At 38.7% G+C, this 13,659-nt stretch overlaps 1 protein-coding gene across 1 annotated transcript in view; it reads left to right on the top strand.

Moving 5' to 3' along the window:
- Window positions 1-10,347, top strand: part of LOC311117912 (uncharacterized protein) — a gene marked incomplete at its 3' end in the record, with an annotated part of 102,888 nt that extends 92,541 nt beyond the window's left edge. The window contains exon 13 of the mRNA XM_084192809.1: window positions 10,158-10,347. Coding sequence (XP_084048935.1) covers window positions 10,158-10,347 — 190 coding nt within the window. The remainder of the gene's footprint in view (window positions 1-10,157) is intronic.
- Window positions 10,348-13,659: the final 3,312 nt, after the last annotated feature.

Below are 13,659 nucleotides of genomic sequence, written 5' to 3'. Positions count from 1 at the left end.
CAGCAGATTGTGTCTGGTACTCACCCCATATGTATTGTGGTCTTAAGAAGTGCAGTCTTCCTCAGTGCCGCCACCACTGTCCTCTTCAGTGTTGCCCCCACTATCCTCTGCTTCAGCTTCGTGCATGGTAGATGATGAAGATGCTGCAGATGCACCTCCCTGTCCTTGGTTGAGGCTCCGATTGGTCAACAGCAGGCTTTGGGTCAAATATATAATATAATATAATATGCCATTCAGCAGATGCTTTTATCCAAAGCGACTTACAGTCATGCGTGCATACATTTTTGTGTATAGGTGGTCCCTGGGATCGAACCCACAACCTTGGCATTACAAGCGCCGTGCTCTACCAGCTGAGCTACAGAGGACCACATCTCTGTAGCTCTGTGGTCTGCTTTGACAGGTGAATGTGCATCAGGGCTGAGAGACAAGCATGTGACAGACGAGATCTGTACTTGGTTTTTATTATGTTGAGATGTGAGAATCCCCTCTCACAAGCTGCACTGCTTAAAGGCAGTGTAAGAGACAGCTTAACCACCTTGTTGATGTTGGAGTAAGCATCTGGGTTACTTGTATTTACTATTTGGACCAAGTCATACACAGAAGAGGCTCCCAGGCGTTTTCCTGCCTGCTTTAAGCGCATCCATTCTGTCACAGTGGTATCTTTGTCAAGTTGCAAGGTGGCCTCATATTTCTTGAAAATGCTGCAAACTGTTGTGTTTCCAAAGCTGTGGAGGTCTTGCATTTCCTGAGGCCATGTTGAAGGATCAAATACTAAGAAATGATCACATGACTTGAGGGAGTCATATCTGATTTCAAACTCTTCAATTAACCCCCTGAGTAAGTGTGTCTTGTCTCTGTCAGCATCAGCATTGGAAACAGTGTGTGCCCTGTGGCTTTCACCATCAAGCAGAAGTGTGAACTGTCCAATGGCCACCATGAGTTCATCCTTACATTCTCCAATGGTCAGCTTTTCCTTCTGAAACCTAATGGATGTGGTCTTCAAAATGTTGCAAATGTCAAGCATGTTTGACAGAAAGCACTGAAAACGCTCTGTGCAGAAATGCTGCAAGTCACTGTTATCGCTCATAACCAGTTGCATTTTAATGGCTGGCAATAGTCTTGATATTTTTAAGTGTTTCATGCCTCCATGCAGACCATCTGATATTATGAAACTTACCCAGTTTCACAAAGGAGATCCCATTTTCTTCACATAGCTTATTCAGTTCAGCAGTTTTTTTTGCTCCACCTTTTTGTAAATAAAACTGCAGCAGCTTGACCACAGAGCTATTAAATGTCTCACAGTAAGGAACGTTGCGATCAGCTGATTTCGCGCAATTCTCCAGTGTGTGTGCGGTGCACAGAATGTGCACAAGGGAGTCTCCAACCGCAGCAAGTTGCCGGAGTTTTGGCACAACGCCGTTGTAGATACCTACGTTAGCAGCAGCCCCATCTGTGCACACAGCGACCAACTTTGTTGTCCAGTCATCCAAGCCTGTGTCCTGGAAAAGTCTCACAAGTCCGTCTGTTATGGCCTGCGCCGTTCGGTCAGCACCCAATTCAATCAGTCCAATAAAGTCTGAAGTAAATTCTCCGTTGCTGGACACAGACACAATGTAAACGATTTCCTGCTAAGTTTTTGTGATGTCCTCAGATCCATCAAAAAGCAGCCCCCAAAATTCATCAGACTGCAAGTTGGCTCGTAACTCCCCGCTGATGGTGTGAGCGATGCTCTGCATGATCCGTGTGCCCACTTCACGTGAATGATATGCTGCACCTCCAACATTTACTCCTAGCCGCTTCAGTAAAGGAACATCCTCAGAATAGGAAGACATGGGACGTGCGTGTTTAGCTTTATGGAAGGCGAGGAGAAAAATATGAAACAGAGCTTGCCGCTGTTCTTCATTCAGCTTGTCTCGCCATCTGGCAAGTGGGCGACTGGACATTTATTCTCGGCTATTCTTGGCTAACCCCCTGAGTAAGACACACTTACTCAGGGGGTTAATTAGCAACGGCTTGTGCCATATTCGTGTGCTCCTTGCTCTTTTCATGTTAGTCAAATTAAGGATGGTTGAAATTCTTTGAGCCTTTATAAAATGCACCTGTTTTGTCTGCTAGATGTGAATTTGAGCGGCAAATCTTGCACCACATTTCAGTGCGCTCATCGTTAGCTTCAAGCCACTGCACATCTTGGAGCCGCTTTTCCGAAAAAAGTATTTTCTTCGGCTCTGGCTCCAGTTGGCGTTTCTTTGTAGGTGGCGAAACGCCAAAGAAGCTGCTTAATGTCTGATGCTTTTTGGACATCCCTGACAGTAGATGACAAGCAACATGTCATGTGTAAGGTTAGATGAGAAGATCTGTCAAGTACGCAAAGGCGCGTAGTAACACAAGTGGCATTACGCATTCCTGATTTTTGTCGCGCTTGCGTACCTGCGTACCAGTTATGTGCACCCCAGTTTATAAAGCCCCTTTTACACCAGCAGATGTCACAAAGTGCTATACAGAAACTCTTACCCTACTTATAACCTATTTTAGCCGTAACCCCTAATTCTAGGGTAAGGTAGCCTAGAACAGCTTTAGAAACTATTTTAGTAATAATATGATCTTAGTAAATACAATTATAGTATTAAATAGCGTTTTGATTATTATTATTTTTTTTTATTATATGTATAATTGCAAGACAGAACACTTGATAAATAAGACACATTTGTTTTATTTTTCAAATGTGGTTTGAATTGGGTGACCTAGTAACCTCTGTATGAAAGTCCAGAAATTGGCGTGGGGCAGGTTTGAGACTGATCTAATACACTTCATTTCTCAGCTGCCTCACCAACGTCTGTACGTGAATTAATAACTTTTAATTGCTAAATATTTCCTATAGATGGCAGCATAAGACAACGAAGCATCAGTTATAGGCTACAAGCAGCAATATGATTGACATAAAATATTATGCAACCAAATACTATATGTCCCATGATTTTCTAAAATGGTCACTCATTACTTTAGTTAGCTATATATCTCGTATTAGGCCTGTGATGCTTTTGGAATAGCAATTAAATAGTGCCTATAGCAGGTGTTGAACCCCGGGTAAATAATCACTAGTCAGATGCGCTAATCTCAACCCTAGTTTACATGCATTATAGAAAATAATCTTAATATCTGATATTGGGAGTAAATAACCTCGGAATAGAAAAGACAAGAATGCATCTTCCAGCCCGCCAATAAATTACATCAAATCAAATCAAATGTTATTTGTCACATACACGTGTTTAGCAGATGTTATAGCGGGTGTAGCGAAATGCTTGTGCTTCTAGCTCCGACAGTGCAGTAATATCTAACAAGTAATATCTAACAATTTCACAACATATACACACAAAATTAGTAAGGAATGGAATTTAAGAATATATACATATATGGATAAGCAATGACAGAGCGGCATGGACTAAGATACAGTAGTATATTATAGAATACAGTATATACATATGAGATGAGTAGTGCAAGATATGTAAACATTATTAAAGTGACTAGTGTTCCATTTCTTAAAGTGGCCAGTGATTTCAATAGGCAGCAGCAGCCTCTAATGTGCTAGTGATGGCTATTTATCAGTCTGATGGCCTTGAGATAGAAGCTGTTTTTCAGTCTCTCGGTCCCAGCTTTGATGCACCTGTACTGACCTCACCTTCTGGATGATAGTGGGGTGAACAGGCAGTGGCTCGGGTGGTTGATGTCCTTGATGATATTTTTGGCCTTCCTTTGACATCGGGTGCTGTATGTGTCTTGGAGGGCGGCTAGTTTTCCCCCGATAATGCAACCCTCACGGTTAGCAAATGTACCTCAACATGCCCCTCGCTTGGCTAGAAGGCAGAGTGCTCGCTGCTGGTTGATGAATCTGACAATGAATGTACTAGGAAAATAAGTTTTTCTCGACCAGAGGTGACTAAATTAATGTTCAGGCTTATTTATAATCGTTATAGTAATGAAGTATAATTTCAAAACATGAGCATAAAACAGCTAATTATAAACATGAATCATCTTTATATTATTTCACAGTAACCTGTTAAAAGTGTTTTCAGTCGTCCCTCTTGCTTCAGCAGTGTGGAAAGGGACAGTAAAAAGCGTGTGCAGGAGTTTTCCTGTGAGGGGATGGTGGTGTATCCAGGGAGAAAACTAAACTAACCTTCTGAAATGTCATTTGTGGTCTTATGCTATATTCTATTGGAATTATTTAGCAAATGCAGTAGTACTGAAAAAAGTATATCCTTACTAAAGTAGTAATTACTCAGAATTGCAAAATATGAAATTTTCTAGTTCATTTTACCACTTACAAGAATAAAATAACATTTTATAGCATAGCACAATGAATCTGACATAAACCAAAAACAACATTCATTTGGTTAATTATAAAAAATAATTAAAAAACGATATATTTAGATGGGTGACATTATCTGCCAAAGTAATACCTCGATCGAGCGTTCTTTTTGATTATTATTACTGTGTGAAACCTAGCAGTACTACTTATTTCTCTGAGAGTGAGGCAGATACATATTATTACTGTGTAAAACCTAGCAGTACTACTTATTTCTCTGAGAGTGAGGCAGATATATTATGACTGTGTAAAACCTAGCAGTACTACTTATTTCTCTGAGAATGAGGCAGATATGTAGTATTTAGCAAAAAACATGATTCTTGGTCTCTCTGAAATGACACCATCAAGTGATAGATTTTAAACAAATACATGTATTTCATTGAACAACCCCATACCATGATTAGATAGTGAAAAAACACACCAATCTCTTTCATAATTTCTTTAAACTATAAAAGCTAATTGACCAACATTTCTGAAAATGGATATATAGCGTTTTGGAATGAAACTCTTGTTTCCCCATCTGAGCTCAGAGTACATGAGAGACGTAATTTTTGTATCTGTTGTGTTGAAGCCAAATCAAGCAGGAGAGACCAGCCTCCCCTGTACCCAGCTGTGTGTCCATGAAGAGTGACCTGTCTATGAATCTTCCTATAGTGTTTAGAGAGGGAGACTTTTCTACTGAACAAAGGTAAGAAGAACTCATGGGTCATGGTCAGTGAGTTAACCAACACTGTCTCTAGTCATTTCTCCTCTCCCATTTTCCCATTTATTTTTGTTGTTTTCATAATCCATAGGCTAAACCTTTTTTCAATTTTAATAGTCCTGAAACAATATTAAACAAACACAACATTCCCTCCATGTGTGTGTGTGTGTGTGTGTGTGTGTGTGTGTGTGTGTGTGTGTGTGTGTGTGTGTGTGTGTGTGTGTGTGTGTGCGCACAGGAGATGTAATCTCTATCCTGATTGCCTAGTCACTTTTACCCCTACCTACAGTTGAAGTCAGAAGTTTACATACACTTACGTTGGAGTCATTAAACTCGTTTTTCAACCACTCCACAAATTTCTCGTTAACAAACTATAGTTTGGCAAGTCGTTTAGGACATCTACTTTGTGCATGACACAAGTAATTTTTCCAACAATTGTTTACGGACAGATTATTTCATTTATAATTCACTGTATCACAATTCCAGTGGGTCAGAAGTTTACTTAGCTTGGAAAATTCCAGAAAATGATGTCATGGCTTTAGAAGCTTCTGATAGGCTAATTGACATCATCTGAGTCAATTGGAGGTGTACCTGTGGATGTATTTCAAGGCCTACCTTCAAACTCAGTGCCTCTTTGCTTGACATCATGGGAAAATCAAAAGAAATCAGGCAAGACCTCAGAAAAAAAGGACGAAACAGGTACAAAAGTATCTATATCCACAGTAAAAACTAGTCCTATATCGACATAACCTGAAAGGCCCCTCAGCAAGGAAGAAGCCATTGCTCCAGAACCGGCATAAAAAAGCAAGACTACGGTTTGCAACTGCACATGGGGACAAAGATTGTACTTTTTGGAGAAATGGCCTCTGGTCTGATGAAATAAAAATATAACTGTTTGGCCATAATGACCATTGTTATGTTTGGAGGAAAAAGGGGGTTGGCTTGCAAGCCAAAGAACACCATCCCAACCGTGAAGCACGGGGGTGGCAGCATCATGCTGTGGGGGTGCTTTGCTGCAGGAGGGACTGGTGCACTTCACAAAATAGATGGCATCAAGAAGAAGGAAAATTATGTGGATATATTGAAGCAACATCTCAGAAATAAATCATTCTCTCTACTATTATTCTGACATTTCACATTCTTAAGATAAAGTGGTGATCCTAGCTGACCTAAGAAAGGCATTTGTGAAAAACGGAGTTTAAATGTATTTGGCTAAGGTGTATGTAAACTTCCAACTTGAACTGTATGTAGGATCTTAATTTGAGCCAGTTTGCTACAGCAGGAAAATATTCCTGCAGCAACAGGAAATGTGGATCACAATTTATGTAAATGTTTGTAAGGTTGATATATTCTTCATATTAAAAAATATAGTCTGAAACTTTAGAAGCCGTTTTAAACCTCAAATACATGTCCTGCATCGCATGGAAGTTATTCTGCAGTGGGGGGTGATCAAATTAAGATCCTACAACTTTTCTCAGAATTGTACTTGGTGATATGGTGCTGCTAGTGATAGACAACATTTAGAGACAGAATACAGACAGAGGAGTTTACACAAAGTTTACGTACAACATTATACACACATAGCTAGAGTGAGCATTGAGCTATAAGAGAATGAGCAGTGGATATACAAATTTATACAACAGGTGGGTCTAATCCTGAATGCTGATTGGTTAAAACCGCATTCCAGCCGATGTCTATTCCACAAATTACCACCGGCTAAATCTATGACATTAAATGCCTATATACTCTGTTCCATCTGACTGTGCAATCCACTATCTCATCAGCCCAGCCAGGCAATTTATACATTTGGTCGCCACGATAAAAAGTATCTAGACATTATCTCACATTTCTTTTAGACTAACATTTAGTTTGCATTTACATTTGCAACATTGTTTCAATATTCAAATTTGATCTCCAGCTGTCGCATAGTAATGAACTTGTCAGGAGTCGGGATGAGACAGACTGGCAGGCAGCTTTTCTCAACCAGTCGAAATCATGAATACAAAGAAATATCAATAGAAAACAGGTCAAACTAAACGAAGTGCAGCTAGTTTGCAGTTTTTTCATTTCACTTCACCATTTTGGACTATTTTGTGTATGTCCATTACATGAAATCCAAATAAAAATTAATTTAAATTACAGGTTGTAATGCAACAAAATAGGAAACATGCCAAGGGGGATGAATACTTTTGCAAGGCACTGTATTTGCAGAGTTTGCTTAACAAAACCCGTGCCAATATATCTTACAAACACCTGCTTCTCAGGCATTATTACTTAAATAGAGTACAGTGGGTTTACATTTACATAAATATATCTAAGAGAGATGAACAGAGTGCTAATGCAGTATAGTGCAGTTATTTAGTGTACAGTTCAGAGATGGCTTGATGTGGTGTGCAGCATAGAGTGTATAGTCCTTTAGTCTCTATGGACCAGATGGCCAGTTGGTGAGGGCCACAGCATGGGGAAAGAAACTGTTCAGATGGGGTTCTATAACATCCAATCACATTGGTTTACAGCAGCTGGCAGATGCAACATCATTGCTAATAATGCAAACTGCCTTGGTTTAGATAAAGACAAGCTCTGTACAGATGTAGGATCTTAATTTAATCAGCCTGTTGTAGGAGAACTAAAACTTGTTGTGTATGTAGGCTATAGCTGAGGTATAGACCTCCATCTGCATATCACTAACAAACCGCTGTTATATATTATAACCTAGCCTACTTGACATAATATAAAATCTCTTACTTGTTGCAAAATAACTTCAGATCCCATAACCCTCAGATCAATCATGCCCGTTTTAGCCCTTCTGTCTACATTCTCCGATAGAAAGACAGGGATGTATCTCAGTTGGTAGAGCATGGCGTTTGCAACGCCAGGGTTGTGTGTTCGATTCCCATGGAGGGTATAAAAAATTTAAAAATAATGTATGCACTCACTAACTGTAAGTCGCTCTGGATAAGAGCGTCTGCTAAATGACTAAACTGTTTTAATGAATAAAAATAAGTGTGAGACATGGCCTTGTGTTGCTGCAATGTCTATAACTACCTTAACAAACAGTGACTTATTATTATTATTGAAAGTTAACATGGAGAAGAGATGTCACAACCATTTGAGATGTGTATAAAAATAAATGTTTTTTTGTCTAAATGCTATATATCCATTGTTTAGCTGGAATGGGATGTTCGTATCCTGTATATTTGACTGTGATATGTGGTTGTCTCACCTAGATATCTTAAGATGAATGCACTTACAGATGCCATATCTTAATTTGACCCAGTTTCTCACAGCAGGAATAGGAAATGTAAATTATTATGTGCATTGTAATTCATGAAAATGTTTTGTAGTGGTCGGTACATTTTTCATTAGGGCAAATCAAGTTTGACATTTTTTAAGTGGAAATTAGAAACTCTAGAAGCCTTTTTAAAGCTTGAATACACTACAATACAGCAACTGTATTGTAAGTCACTCTGGGCCCGGTTTCCCGATAGCGATGGAATTTAGGCTTACCAGTGTTTTAAGATGCATCTTTCCTACAACGGCTGATGATGTAACATGTATATAAAGTATAAAGTGACGCGGGAGGGCAAAAAAATAGCCACCCTTTGCCTTGATGACAGCTTTGCACACTCTTGGCATTTTCTCAACCAGCTTCACCTGGAATGCTTTTCCAACAGTCTTGAAGGAGTTCCCACATATGCTGAGCACTTGTTGGCTGCTTTTCCTTCACTCTGTGATCCAACTCATCCCAAACCATCTCAATTGGTTGAGGTTGGGTGATTGTTGAGGCCAGGTCATCTGATGCAGCACTCAATCACTCTCCTTCTTGGTCAAATAGAGGTGTGTTGAGTCATTGTCCTGTTAAAAAACAAATGATAGTCCCACTAAGCTTAAACCAGATGGGATGGCGTGACGCTGCAGAATGCTGTGGTAGCCATGCTGGTTAAGTGTGGTTAAATTCTAAATAAATCACAGACAGTGTCACCAGCAAAGCACCCCCACACCATAACACCTCCTCCTCCATGCTTTACGGTGGGAACTACACATGCGGAGATCATCCGTTCACCAACACCGCTTCTCACAAAGAGACAGCGGTTGGAACCAACAATCTCAAATTTGGACTCTAGACCAAAGGACAAATGTTCACCGGTGTATTATCCATTGCTCATGTTTCTTGGCTCAAGCAGGTCTCTTCTTCTTATTGGTGTCCTTTAGTAGTGGTTTCTTTACAGCAATTCGACCATGAAGGCCTGATTCACACAGTCCCCCCTGAAAAGTTGATGTTGAGATGTGTCTGTGACTTGAACTCTGTGAAGCAGTTATTTGGGCTGTAATTTCTCAGGCTGGTAACTCTAATGAACTTGTCCTCTGCAGCAGAGGTAACTCTGGGTCTTCCATTCCTGTGGCGGTCCTCATGATTGCCAGTTTCATCATAGCGCTTGATGGTTTTTGCGACTGCACTTGAAGAAACTGTAACAGTTCTTCAAATGTTCCGTATTGACTGACCGTCATGTCTTAAAGTAATGATGGACTGTCGTTTCTCTTTGCTTATTTGAGCTGTTCTTGCCATAATATGGACTTGGTCTTTTACCAAATAGGGCTATCTTCTGTATACCAACCTTACCTTGTCACAACACAACTGATTGGCTGAAACGCATTAACAAGCAAAGAAATTCCACAAATTAACTTTTAAGAAGGCACACCTGTTAATTGAAATGCATTCCAGGTGACTACCTCATGAAGCTGGTTGAGAGAATGCCAAGAGTGTGCAAAGCTGTCATCAAGGCAAAGGGTGGCTATTTGAAGAATCTCAAATATAACATATATTTTAATTTGTTTAACACTTCTTTGGTTACTACATGATTCCATATGTGTTATTTCATAGTTTTAATGTCTTAACTATTATTCTACATTGTTTTTTTTTACAAATTTGAATGAGTAGGTGTGTTCAAACTTTTGACTGATAGTGTATATATACATATATGAATAGATATGGCAGGTTTCAGGACTCTGATGTATCTGAAAATGTTTTTAAAATATATTTTCACCACCAAAGAATAGCAGTGTGGTTTTAATATGATTTGACTCTTGCAGGCTGTCAGGCTGTCTAGTCACAGAGGAAGGCTGTGCTTCTCTGGTCTCAGCTCTGAAGTCAAACCCCTCACACCTGAGAGAGCTGGATCTGAGTAACAATGACCTGAATGATTCAGGAGTGAAGCTGCTCTCTGCTGTCCTGGGGAATCTCCACTGTAAACTGGAGACTCTGAGGTCAGTATTCCTGTAGTTGGTCAACAAGTGATAACTGTTCACCAGATCCACATGTGTTTACCAGGAACACATAGTCCACACCATATGTGTTTGGACAGTGAAGCTTACAGTTTTACATTTGGTGCTATGCTCCAGCATTTTGGATTTGAGATAAAATGTTTCATATTAGGCAACAGTATGTAATGTCACCTTTTATTTGATGTTAATGGTGAGAGGTTAACATGTTTTGTTGTATCCTCTGTAACTCTCTCACTCATTATTAAAATTACTCCAGTCATCATCCACCATTCAGTTACTATCGGGCAAAACATAACCCAAAACACAACCAAAACAAACTGCAAAAGCAACCAATGAGTTTACAACCAAATACTCAACTTTTGACTACTTTAATACACTATAAGTGAAACGGTCAGAATACTTATGACTTCTTCAAATAGGGGGACTAGATAAATAAAGTGATTCATTTCTAAATGGTGAAACAGATATGTATTAAAATACCCTAAAATAAAAGGTGACATTATATACTGTCACCTCATATGAAACAATTGATCTCAAAACCAAAATGCTGGAGTATAGAGCCACATTTAAAATGTTATCTTTGTCAAAATAGATATGGTGTGGACTGTATACTCAATACAATCTATATCTGATACCTCACTGTCTGTCTTTTGACTGATACTGCTTTTTAAACTGCTCTGGTCAGTCTACTCAAATATTTGTACTATACATGTTTCTCTCTACAATCAATATATGATCATTTCTAATAATGAAACATTCATTAATTTATTAATAGATATGGCAGGTTTTAGGACACTGATATATCTGAATATGTTGAAAAAATATACTGCCACTATTTTCACCACCAAAGAATAGCAGTGTGGTTTTAATATGATTTGACTCTTTGCAGGCTGTCAGGCTGTCTAGTCACAGAGGAAGGCTGTGCTTCTCTGGCCTCAGCTCTGAAGTCAAAACCCTCACACCTGAGAGAGCTGGATCTGAGTAACAATGACCTGAAGGATTCAGGAGTGAAGCTGCTCTCTGCTGGACTGGGGAATCCCCACTGTAAACTGGAGACTCTGAGGTCAGTATTCCTGTAGTTGGTCAACAAGTGATAACTGTTCACCAGATCCACATGTGTTTACCAGACACACATAGTCCACACCATATGTGTTTGGACAGTGAAGCTTACAATTTTACATTTGGTGCTATGCTCCAGCATCTTGGATTTGAGATAAAATGTTTCATATTAGGCAACAGTACAGAATGTCACCTTTTATTTGATGTTAATGGTGAGAGGTTAGCATGTTTTGTTGTATCCTCTGTAACTCTCTCACTCATTATTATTCATGATTCATTCATTATTTTTCTTAATCATGGCATCATTAGGATTAATTTATTAGTGTTTAGAAACATGTTATCTACTCACTTAGACAGAAAATAACTCCAGTCATCATCCACCATTCAGTTACTATCGGGCAAAACATAACCCAAAACACAACCAAAACAAACTGCAAATGCAACCAACGAGTTTGGGACCAAATACTCAACTTTTGACTACTTTAATACACTATAAGTGAATTGGTCAGAATACTTCTGACTTCTTCAAATAGGGGGACTAGATACATAAAGTGATTCATTTCTAAATGGTGAAACAGATATGTATTAAAATACCCTAAAATAAAAGGTGCCATTACATACTGTCACCTCATATGAAACAATTGATCTCAAATCCAAAATGCTGGATTATAGAGCCACATTTAAAATGTTATCTTTGTAAAAATAGATATGGTGTGGACTGTATACTCAATACAATCTAAATCTGATACCTCACTGTCTGTCTTTTGACTGATACTGCTTTTTAAACTGCTCTGGTCAGTCTACTCAAATATTTGTACTATACATGTTTCTCTCTACAATCAATATATGATCATTTCTAATAATGAAACATTCATTAATTTATTAATAGATATGGCAGGTTTTAGGACACTGATATATCTGAATATGTTGAAAAAATATACTGCCACTATTTTCACCACCAAAGAATAGCAGTGTGGTTTTAATATGATTTGACTCTTTGCAGGCTGTCAGGCTGTCTAGTCACAGAGGAAGGCTGTGCTTCTCTGGTCTCAGCTCTGAAGTCAAAACCCTCACACCTGAGAGAGCTGGATCTGAGTAACAATGACCTGAAGGATTCAGGAGTGAAGCTGCTCTCTGCTGGACTGGGGAATCCCCACTGTAAACTGGAGACTCTGAGGTCAGTATTCCTGTAGTTGGTCAACAAGTGATAACTGTTCACCAGATCCACATGTGTTTACCAGACACACATAGTCCACACCATATGTGTTTGGACAGTGAAGCTTACAATTTTACATTTGGTGCTATGCTCCAGCATCTTGGATTTGAGATAAAATGTTTCATATTAGGCAACAGTACAGAATGTCACCTTTTATTTGATGTTAATGGTGAGAGGTTAGCATGTTTTGTTGTATCCTCTGTAACTCTCTCACTCATTATTATTCATGATTCATTCCTTATTTTTCTTAATCATGGCATCATTAGGATTAATTTATTAGTGTTTAGAAACATGTTATCTACTCACTTAGACAGAAAATTACTCCAGTCATCATCCACCATTCAGTTACTATCGGGCAAAACATAACCCAAAACACAACCAAAACAAACTGCAAATGCAACCAACGAGTTTGGGACCAAATACTCAACTTTTGACTACTTTAATACACTATAAGTGAATTGGTCAGAATACTTCTGACTTCTTCAAATAGGGGGACTAGATACATAAAGTGATTCATTTCTAAATGGTGAAACAGATATGTATTAAAATACCCTAAAATAAAAGGTGACATTACATACTGTCACCTCATATGAAACAATTGATCTCAAATCCAAAATGCTGGAGTATAGAGCCACATTTAAAATGTTATCTTTGTTAAAATAGATATGGTGTGGACTGTATACTCAATACAATCTAAATATGATACCTCACTGTCTGTCTTTTGACTGATACTGCTTTTTAAACTGCTCTGGTCAGTCTACTCAAATATTTGTACTATACATGTTTCTCTCTACAATCAATATATGATCATTTCTAATAATGAAACATTCATTAATTTATTAATAGATATGGCAGGTTTTAGGACACTGATATATCTGAATATGTTGAAAAAATATACTGCCACTATTTTCACCACCAAAGAATAGCAGTGTGGTTTTAATATGATTTGACTCTTTGCAGGCTGTCAGGCTGTCTAGTCACAGAGGAAGGCTGTGCTTCTCTGGTCTCAGCTCTGAAGTCAAAACCCTCACACCT

The sequence above is a fragment of the Coregonus lavaretus genome (genome assembly GCF_964263955.1).
Source record: "Coregonus lavaretus genome assembly, contig: HAP1_SCAFFOLD_434, whole genome shotgun sequence".
Lineage (NCBI taxonomy): Eukaryota > Metazoa > Chordata > Actinopteri > Salmoniformes > Salmonidae > Coregonus > Coregonus lavaretus.
This window is presented reverse-complemented; position numbering and strand designations above follow the sequence as displayed.